General features: G+C 36.8%; 1 protein-coding gene across 2 annotated transcripts; it reads right to left on the bottom strand.

Annotated features, from left to right (window-relative positions):
• Positions 1-5032: 5032 nt before the first annotated feature.
• LOC135630978 (serine/threonine receptor-like kinase NFP) lies at positions 5033-7739 on the bottom strand. Of its 2 annotated transcripts, XM_065138324.1 has the most exons (3): positions 6513-7739; positions 5157-5902; positions 5033-5070 (listed from the first exon to the last, which is right to left on the bottom strand). In XM_065138324.1, exons 1-2 carry the CDS (start codon positions 7683-7685, stop codon positions 5159-5161), a joined length of 1917 nt encoding a protein of 638 aa, XP_064994396.1. In that variant the 5' UTR covers positions 7686-7739; the 3' UTR covers positions 5033-5070; positions 5157-5158. The 2 variants fall into 2 exon arrangements, with proteins under 2 accessions (XP_064994396.1, XP_064994395.1); XM_065138323.1 differs by having other exon boundaries at positions 5033-5902.
• Positions 7740-11620: the final 3881 nt, after the last annotated feature.

Consider the following 11620-nt stretch of genomic DNA (forward strand, 5'->3'; position numbering starts at 1 on the left):
TTTTTCTAATTGGTAATGATTTGTTATTGAGGAAAATTCAAAAATAGTGCATCCAATATATAGACAGTTTAAAACAATCTTAAATTTTTACAAAAGCATTTATGTACATATTTCATTGGTGTTATATTTTAAAGAATTTTTTGGTATTTTATGGATTTTTGAGCATCTAAATAGTGTCATTTTTTTTATTTTTATTTTACTTATTTTTAATTTCTAAAAAATATAAGACATTCATGCAATATTTTTTCATATTTGAGATTCTAAATAGGTCAACAATTTGTGTAAAAAAAATTGGACTAAAAATAAAATTTTCTAATAGGTGATGCACTATTATTGAGAAAAATTCAAAAATAGTGGCATTGATTCACAACTCGAAATGATCTCAATTTCTTAAGAAAAATTTGAATAGGGCACTTATGAACATACATCAGTCTTCCATTTTAGAGATTTTTTTGATTTTTTTTTAGATTTTTGAGCATTTAAATAGTGTGTCATTTTCCTCTTTTATTCTTTTTTTTATTTCTAACAAATTTTAATACATCCATAAAATAAAATTTTCATATTTGAGATTCTAAATAGATTAACAATATATGTAGAAAATTTGGCCTTGAAAAATACTATTAAAAGGTGATGCATTGTTTTTGAGAAAAAAATAAAAATAATAACTTGCATAGATGCACTATTCTAAATGATCTGAAATATTTAGATAAACTTTGAATAGGATACTTATGGACATAAGTCACAAGTTTTTCATTTTAGAGAATTTTTTGATATTTTTATGTATTTTTGAGCATATGAATAGTGTATCAATTTTCAAATTTCTCCTTAATTTTTTATTTTAAATAAATTTTAATGCATCCATGCAATGTGTTTTTATATTTTATCTTCTAAATAGTCAACAATATGTAGGGAAATCTTGATGTGACATCACATAAATATTTTTTAAACTATCATTATTTCAACTCATTCAATTTGATAAATCATCAAAATCACTTTCAAAGGATTACATAAATAGATTTATTAATTTTTTATTAAAAAAATAATATAATAGAGATAGAGAAAATTTTAAAATATATTTCCTTTTTATGTGTTTCAATTTATGTGATTTATTTTATTCAAGCATATCTTTAGTTTTTTCCTTTTTTATGCCAAATTAAAATATACATCAATGTTTAAAACCGAAAAAGAACTTTCATTACGGCAAAGATCAATAAGTCATAAATCATAAAAATCATCATGCATAATTTTGAAATATAAATTCATTAAGCATGATCTCAAATCACTATGCATCATTAAATCATCAACATATACCTTATTTCTTCTTTAAAACATACTTAGGATTTACCTTTAAGCATTATATTTAAGTCTAATATTTTATTCCTTTATTATAAAACATGTAATTTTCATGATTATTTTTAAAATTACTATAAGGATAAGCTTGATTCCAAAATTTTATAACTTTTTTTAACAATTTACATATAATTTTTCTAAACTAATTTAAAAATAACTCATAAAATACATCAAGTAATTTCAAAATAAAGCAAAGAGATTTTTGTTACCTTGTCATCGAAAGTCATTAAGGCATAGTTTATTATTTCACCTTTGCTGGTTTGTTCTTAATCTTAGTATGAACTTGATTCGTCCTGAGCTACCTTGATTGTTTTCTTAGCTTCTTCTTTTTATGTTCATTTTTGTTCTTTGATTCTTGTTTTAAGATTTTTTTAAGCTTTATTGTTAGAAGTTCAAGATCATCATCATCATCATCACTTAAGTCATCACTCAAGTGCTATTCTATTGTTCAAAGTGACAAATCCTTCTTGTTCTTTGGAAGGTAGTTCTCATGTTTAATACAAGTCATTTCATAAGTCATCAAAGACCCGATAAATTCTTCAATCGAAAAATAGTTCAAGTCCTTTGATTTTTGTATTACCATTACTTTTGAATCTTAATTTTTAAAAAGATTATAAAACTTTATTAATAAGTTTAATATTCAAAAAATATTTACCAAGTACTTTTAAACTATTAACGACATCAATAAAATAGGTGTACATGTCTCTAATGGTTTTGCTTGGTTTCATATAAAATAATTCAAAATCATGTATCAAAAGATTTATCTTAGAATCTTTTACTCTACTAGTACCTTCATGTGTGGTTTCAAGAGTATGCCAAATATCAAAAGTAGTTTTACAAATAGACACTCGATTAAACTCATTTTTATCTAAAGCGTAAAATAAGACATTCATAGCCTTAGCATTTAAAGAGAAAGTTTTCTTCTCAAACTCATTCCAATCGTTCATTAAAAGAGAAGACATTTCAAATCCGTTTTCAATAATATTCCATAAATCAAGATTCAAGAAAAGCAAAAAAACTCTTATCTGAGTTTTCCAATAAGTGTAATCTGTCCCATTGAATATGGGAGGACGAACGATAGAAAAGCCCTCTTGAAAGCCAAAAAGAGTCATTTCTCTTGGGTGTTAAACCAAACGAGAAAGAATGTGGCTCTTATACCAATTGTTAGGATCAAGAGCAGCATTAAGAGGATGGGTGAATTAGTGCAGCAGATAAAATTATGTCGGTTCAAAAATCTTTCGATCGATTAAAACCAATTTCGGAAAGATGTTAACTTGAAACACATTTGTAAGAGTGTGCAGCTAAACTGAGGAAGTATGGCAGTTTACAATAAATGTAAATAGCAAATCATAAATGTAAACTAGATTTTATAGTGGTTCGATCATCGTGACCTACATCTACTCTCGATTCCTCTTCTATCGAGGCCATCGACATCTACTAACGGTCTTCCTTCAATAGACGAAGACTAACCATCTTCTTATAACTCTATTCTCCTTTTGACAGGCTTAGATGAGAACATTTACAAGTTTCATACCTCTCTTAGAATGAACTCTAAACTCTAAGAGGTTGAGGGAAACACTCAACACTTTTCAAGCTTTTTCAACTCTTTTTCGTTAAGGATTTTTTTTTCCTTTCTACCTAATTCTTACTAATTCATGTAGAAATAGTTGGGGTATTTATAGACCCCAAATGACTTTAAAATTGGAATAAAAAAAAGGTCTCATCCCGTATTTCCCAAGTCCTTGTGATACCACCACTTGTGCTAGGCGGTACTACCACCTACAGCACTGACACTAGGTAGTACCACTACCTGACATAGTTTAGGAGACTATGCTTGGGCGGTAGCACTGCTTGACATAATCTTCAAGATTATATCTGGGTGGTATCATCGCCAGACCCTACTATAGGATACTGAATGAGCCAAATAATATGCTTAACTCAACCTTGATTCAGGCCCAATTGGCCCATAATTGAGTTGATATTATTTCACCCTAGTACCGACTCAATTAGACCTAAACTAACTCGATCTAGACAAGTTATTACAATCATGAATCATATGCTGTCCGACATGTCATTGGTTCATTCGGCGCTTCGTCCGATCCTTCGGCGCATCGTCCTCTCCTTCAGCATATTGCTCAATCGGCATGTTGTCTTCCTACAACATCCGATCTCCTTAGTGTAATGTTTGATCTTCTTAGCTCGATGCCCGAACTCATGGCATGAAGCCTTCTACCAATACGTCGATCGATCCTCTAGCTCGACGTCCAATCTTCTAACATGTTCACTTCGGCCCAACGTTGATTCTTCCTACTTTAATCGTCTTTCCTGATCGAAGCTAGTCCTCCTTTACTTAAACACACATTAGATCACAAACACATCAATTGATTTCATCATCAAAATTCAAGATTCAACATACACCTCTCTTTTTTAGACCTCACTCCTCTTTTAGAAACCTTCTAACTCTATGAAAAAAAGACTCACTAACTTTAGAGAGATTACAACACTTTTTTTTTCAAGTATATATATTTTTTTCTACTCAAATTTCATGCTCATCCAAGCAAAAATAACTAGGGTATTTATAGACCCCAAATGACTTCAAAAATAAAGCAAAAAATGTCTCATCCCAAAAAATATCTATAACTAGGGTATTTATAGATGGTACCATCGCTTGTAATAGATTGTACTACTACCTACAACACTGACACTAAGCGGTACCTCGATCCAAACTAGTGGTAGCATCGCTTGATAGTATGAAAAATTGTTCTCTTAACTTTTTTAGCTCATATGTGGTTCTAACCTATCCTTGGATCACAGAATGGGCTTTTTACTTAGTCCAAAACAATCTCAACTTAGGCTCAATGGGACCCTAATTAAGTTAGTATGGTTTCTCCTAAAACTAATTCAATTACAATCATGACTGCTTCAATCTAGACACAATCGATTATAAATACAATACTATGTTATCCGGTATGTCATTGGTTCATCTATCGCATCGTCCAATCCTTTCAGTGCATCATCTTCTTTTGCGATGTATTGCCCAATCGATATGTTGATCTCCGCAATATCCAATCTCCTTGGAGCAATGTTCGATTATTTTAGCCCGATGCCCGAACTCATGGTACGAAACCTTCTGTTGATACGTCGATCAATTCTTCGACTCGACGTCTAATCTCGTTCCGACCCAATATTTGATTTCACTATTTTAATCGATTCATCTTTGCTTGATTGAAACTAATCCTACGTCACTCAAAATATAAATTTAATTGTTAACTCATTAGTTGATTTCATTATAGAAATTTAAATTTAATAGCAAAGACACTCTCTTACATGAGGCACACCCTCTTATGCAACGATGAGTACTATAGACGGGTGCGTAAATAGGTAATTTCATAATTATCTAACATATTTGTCTCATCAAACTTAGTGTATATGAATAAGTTTAGGTCATATTTACGTTTAATCTTAAAAAAAAAAAATTTGAGGATAGAGTAAAAGAGTTGAGGGAGAAGTCTCTGGAAGGAATAAAGTCCTGAATATTGAGGAATTTAGGTTTTTTCCCCTTCAATTTCTAATAAAATCATGGCTTGATCGATGTTATTTTGGACCAATTGCCCTTTTATTAATTTGCTGTAATCTACCAGTCTTACACGGTGATAGGCACTATTAAAACCCCAAAATAAACTAAACTTGTACAAGATGGCATAGCCCGGCCGTATCTTCCTGTATTCATCAAATCTGATGCATTAGTATGTAGAGCTTTTTATATATCCGCGTACGGTATTTATATTCCATAGCACTCCGCTTACCTTCAGATACTGTCGGGGCTCTCAATGGAGAGAGTGTCTGCAGAGTAATCGGAGAAGAGCTCGTCGGCCTTGGACAAGTTGTACGCCACCTCCACCATGGTCGGTCTCTTCGACGGGTCCCTGCGCAAGCAGTCCCTGGCTATGTTCATAACGGTCGCCACGCTCTCCATGGGGCACGACTGCTTCGCCAGCACCGGGTCCATCCACGCCATGATACTTGCTTCGCTGCCGCCGCCGCCGCTCTTCTCGAACAGCAGTCCCTCCGCCTCTGCCCATAGCGACTCGCCCCGCTCGCTCAACGCCTCCTTCCCGGACACAAGCTCCAGCAGCACCACTCCGTAGGCGAAGACGTCCATCTTGGCGGTGACGACACCATCCGCCAGGTACTCCGGCGCGATGTATCCCTGCGTGCCCACGATGTGGGTGGTGACGGCGTTGCACCCGGTCTTGGCCAGCCCAAAGTTGGCCACCTTGGCGCGCATCTGGGCATCCAAGAGAACGTTGCTGGTCTTGATGTCCTTGTGGACGACGCGGGGCCAGGTGTGCTGGTGGATGTACTGGAGGCCATTGGCCAGGTCCAGCGCGATCCTCAGCCGGGTTCGCCAGTCGAGCTTGTAGGGGGCGGCCGGGTCATGGAGCCAGAAATCCAGCGAGCCGTTCTCCACGAACTCGTAGATCAGATAGCAGGTGCCGGCATCGTTGTCGATGCAGAAGCCTTCCAGCTTCACCAGATTGGAGTGGTTCACCTTCATTAAAGATGACGCATGAGCAATAAATTAATAAAAAGAGATGGTTTATGGAAGTCAAACCTATACTAAGAGAGCAAAACTGTGAGAGATGAGAGAGAGAGAGAGTTGGAAAGAAGGTTAGGCGGACAGAAGACTTGGAAGTCAAGCTTCTTGACCACTTATCACACGGCAGATAGAAGGATGCGATGGTAAAGCCCTCTCGACAAGTGGTGGGTGGTGAAACAACAAAGATAGGAACGGGGCTTGCATCACCACATGGTGGCGGACGCGGAAGTCGACGAGCTTTCAGGCCTGGAGACTTGTGTACACCATTTAATGCTATGGACAGCCAATTATTCTCGATGGCTTCACAGCGAAGTCTTCTCACGCGTTGAAGTCTTGGATCAGATCGGGATGAGACGACTTCAGTGGCGAGTCTGAAAAGAACCCCTTAAACAAGATCTTCATCACATCTCAGCTCTAGAATACCCCACTTAAAAATCTGGAGGTAATTTGTGGGAACGTGCAAGTAGAAGAATATCGCACGATACCAGAAGAATATCGAGTAGAATTAGTAGGCGAATGCTCGAAGTTAAAATAGAAACTGTGTGTCCAATAAGGGCCAAACCTTCTGCAGTATTTTGAGCTCCTCGCGGGCATTCCACTTCATCTTTTTGACGGCGAACACCTCGCCATCTATGATCCCCTTGTACACCGCTCCCTTGATATGGTTGCTCTGCCCGAAATCATCAGTGGCTTGCATCAGCTCCTCCACCTTATACACCTTGTACTTATCCAACCACTCTGAGATATCGTTGATCAGCTTGTCATCGTTAGATGCAACTTCCCCGCCCTTGCTGTACTTCATCAATTCATCCGCAGAACTTTTTCCACGTTCCTCGCCCACTCCCCACCTACCTTTGGACACGAACCGCCTCCATAGCCATGCTAACAGCATCATCTGCAGCACCCAAAGAGCTCCCACAACACCCAGACCGATTGCTAGGCCTGCAATCACTCCGTTTCTCTTCTTCACAACCACAGAAGGAGACTCAGCCGTGGGTGCAGGGGAAGGCGGGGTGGCGATTGACGCGTTCGATAGCAGCAGCGGCGGTGGGATCTCGTACAGGGGAACAAAGATGGTGGAGAATGCACTCTGGTTGCCGTTCAGGTTAATTAGCGTCTGAACGTCGGTGCCAAAGCTCTCGGCGACGGAGGAGTAGGTATCGGAAAGCTGAAGCACGTACGTGACGAGGCCGAGAGGCATCCTGCCATTGATGGCGATGCTGTTCGCGGTGGTGCTGTTGAGGCACTGGCAGGAGATGGGGAAGGTGGCGATGACGCCGATGGTGAGGTTAGTCGGGACGAGCGTCGGATTCACCAGCACGACGGCGGGCCACAACGTGAGGTTCTCGAACTTTTTGGTGGACACCAAGTAGAAGGTGTCGCCGGAGTTGATTTGGTAGGGAACGGGCGCGTAAGCGCGACTGTAGTTGGTGCAGGAGCAGGTCAAGGGGATCAACAAGGGCTGGTTCTGCTGCAACACAGCGGTGGTGGTGAGGTTGCTGGTCCGGGCGATCGAGAGTCGGCTCATGTCAAAGAGGTCGCCAGCGGATGCGACGTCGAGCTGGGAGAGAGAGGTGGCGTCAGCTCGGTACAGAGCGTAGGCCTGGCACGGGTAGATGCCGCGGTCGGCAGCGCACTGGATGCCGTCGGGGGGATCGGCTTGGCCATCGTTTGGTGGTAGAAGCAGAAGGAGTAGGGAGAGGAAGAGTATGGTACGGATGACGGCAAGTCTCATTTCGGCTGGGGTTTGGTGGCGTTGGTGGTGGTGTAGATGGTGGTGGGTGGTGGAGAAGCCGCGAGAGGGTTAAATAGGCAAGTAGATGCAGGCAGACTGAGAGAACGAGAGAGGCAAAATTACCAGCTTGTCCTTGCGAGGATAAATGGTGATGGACCCTACGAGAGACCGTGGCACTTCCAAGCCTAGTATGCGGGTGGGTGGGCCAAACACCGAGTATCTAAAGGACGGGAAAACAATTGGTCGGATCTATAAAACAGGAAAATTTGGACACGGAAAAGGATGCAATTCACACGATAAAATCCAAATTCACATTGTCATAAGCAAATTATTTATTTATCTTTCGGTGAATCGAGTCGCCATCATATGAAATTATTATCCATTCAAAAAAGTATATGTTTATCACAATTATTTATGACTTACTGTAGCTGGTTTTATTTTTATTTTAAAAAATATAAAAAATTAAATACCTAGTACTTTTTAATCATAATTATCTTGAATGACTTTTTAAAGGATATCAATTACAACTCTAATGTCAGAATTTTTTATATAAGCTTTTAGATATCATGTACTAAACTTAAATTCGGGGATATGAATATAAAAATCACTTTCTTCCTTTGGCTGTACGTGTGTGTGTGAAAATTTTCTGAATTTTGAAATCTAACAAAAAATAGTTTGATTATTTTTCTTTTATTTATTTATTTATTTATCTATAATAGGTTTTACTAGTATTTTGGTCGGATGGAAACAACGAAAGTTCCAAGTTTGATCTAAACCCATCCAATCTCGGTCGAGTAAGATTTCTTTCAATCATAATCCAATCCAATTTAATTTAATTCAGGTTATATATTAGTCAAATCATGCCAATTTGAACTACTTTTATTTTTTTTAATTGACAAATTACATCATCATCATCAGACAAGTCACAGCGCTTGGATAGCGACTTGGGTGAGCGTGTGATTGGGTTCAGGGAGAAGCAAGTCGGTCTTTATGATGGTCGAAATCTACGATGACTTGGGTTAGAAATAGGTCATGTGAACTTGATGCTTTGGTCACGGTGGTGGAAAGTTTCGCACCGGATGTCACGACTTCAGTGTGGGTAGAATAATTTTTGGCTTGAGACAGCCACGTCGTTCTCCAATATTGTTGAAATCGTTGTCGAGCTCCTCCAGAAGAGCGACGTGGCTGCCTCAAGCCAAAAATTTTGTTTGGGTCTGGAGAAAGGGATTGGTGGTGACGTGTTGGTTCGTAGCACAAGGAGTCTCAATTAAGTGATTGGGTCGGATCACTTATTGAATAACTGCTGAGCGATTCGATCCATTTTTAACTCGATCGGGTCCAGATGTCAGATGTTAGGTCACGTTGACATCCGAGCCTAATTTAAGGTCAGAACAATAACATTCTATAAATTAAGATGTGATGTTACTTATTATTTTTTATCGATTCATCTAAATCATTTTTTTTTCCAAGTGATAGTCGACGTCAAATGTATATTTTGGATATAACGGGAATTAAATATATCCTTCCAACAATAATAGAAAATATAGGCTGAAAGTTTTCTTTTTTTTTTTTTTCAACAAGAGAACTATCAGTTTCTCATTAGAAGAGTTATAGCTTACAAGATTGCAAACATGAAGCAGGTAATCCTAACATGTCCTTTCCCTAGTTCAGGCCCTTGGATCAAAAGAGTCACTGTCACCATTTGTTTTATATATATATATATATATATATATATATATATATATATATATATATATATATATATATATATATATATATATATATATATATATATATATATATATATATATATATATATATATATATATATATATATATATATATATATATATATATACACACACTGAAATCTAACTAAATGAGGTTGATTTGCATTTCTTGGAATATATTGAATACTAAATATTTGCATCTCATTAGTGAAATCTAAAATATCTAAAAAGAATTGAATAAAGGTACTAAGTATACCTACTACTTCTTATTTTGATTATCCAATAAGTCAATGATTCAAACCTAATCTGGGTCCACAGTTTGATCTTATTGAAGTCGGATGTTGGAGAAGTAAAGGATTTAGTGTGTAATATTAGAAAAACTATACCTAGGTTATACCTAATGAAGGTCCCTCATACTTACGTTAATAGAGTCCGATGATTCAAAAGTTAGATAGGAACGTAATTTAATATTCTTAAATTGTCTAATGGACATATTTGAGAATTATGTGAAATCATCGAATAAAGTAGAAAGTTAAACTATGAGATAATTATGTAAAATCATCGATCATTATTCAATCATAAAATTATGCAACGATCTATCATGATTATTATATATATAATGTCTGATATTGATTTTAGAAGTTCTTGAATAATGGATCCAAAGGAATGGGCATCCATGTTACCACTGAGTCAACATCGTCGCGAGATGGTCGTGTGGCCAACATGTTGAATCCATGAGGTGTTCAGTTTGCAAACTATTGTTAGATTATCTATACCATCTACATCGTATTGTATTTTGGCACAAGGATGAGATATAATGACATACACAATAGATAATCCAATCATGTTATTTGCCATAAATATTATTATTTTAGTTTTGGATCGTTTCATAAGTTCACGTTATGCTTAGTTATTGAATTTCGGATTTTGATGATGAAATCAATTGATGCAGTTATGATCTAATGAGCGTTTGAGTAACACATGACTAACTTCGATCATGGAAAGACAAATCGATTGAAGTAGGAGAATCAGACGTTGGGCTAGAGAGTAGTATGTCAGAGATTAGATGTCGAGTCGGAGGATTGGTCGACGTTCCAGAAAATAAACTTCATACCATCAGTTCGTGCATCAGGCTAGAAGGATCGAACATTGCGCCAAGAAGATCGGATGTTGCGTGTGGTCAACATGCTGATGGATCGAGCAATACGCTGAAAGAGAGAACGATGCATCGAAGGATCAGATGAAGCACTGGATAAACCAAAGACATTTCGGACAACATAAGATTCATGTTTGTAATTGTTTGTGTCTTGATCGAAATAGTTTAGGTCTTAATATTTTTAAATGTGTGTGAGGCTTAAACATTATAAATTGAGTCTAGACATAAAGTGAAATTGGATGACAACAAAACCAAACTCAATCATAAAGCATCACTTGATAATGACATAGTCAGTTATTAATGTTAGGACCATAAAGATACTGAGGAGAGGTGAAATAGTGATTTCAAAAACTTTTATTTGATGAAACCCGTATTGGAAATATGTTTAACCTAAAATGTGAGTAAGAATAATGAGCAAGTAAAACAGTTACTAATAAGAATGGTTTTTTCATGTAACAAACTTAAGTGTGTTAACATATATAAGTACGTGGTTAAGCTATGGTAATAAATAAGCATATAATGAGAAATGATGATCGAATTGTGATCAACTTTAAGTAAATCTCAAGGTTTCAATGAGTTTGAATATGATTAAAAGTATGAAAGCTTAAGTTTTAAATATCATATATATTGAGGATAATAAGTTACTTAAGTATGAAATAATAAAAAATTAATTAGAAATACAAATCAAAGAGGAGTGTTATACTAAAAATGTGAGATACATAAATAAGATTGAGGGATGAGTTTAGATAAAAAATATCATCTTTATTGAATCTCGGATTTTAATGATAAATCAATTGATATGTTTGTGATCATATCTATGTTTTGAGTGACATAGGAAGCTTTGATCAGGAAAAGACAATTAAAGCAAAAAGAATCATGTTGGGTCGGAGTAGAACATGTCAGAAGATTGGATGTCGAGTTGAAGGATCGGTCGATGTATCGGTAGAAGGCTTCGGCCATGGGTTTGGGCATCGGGCCACGAAGAGCGAAATTACGCCAAGAAAATCGGAGTTGCGGAGGTCAACTGGCCGTTTGGGCAATAGGCCACA

This window comes from Musa acuminata, chromosome BXJ3-2 (assembly GCF_036884655.1).
Source record: "Musa acuminata AAA Group cultivar baxijiao chromosome BXJ3-2, Cavendish_Baxijiao_AAA, whole genome shotgun sequence".
Lineage (NCBI taxonomy): Eukaryota > Viridiplantae > Streptophyta > Magnoliopsida > Zingiberales > Musaceae > Musa > Musa acuminata.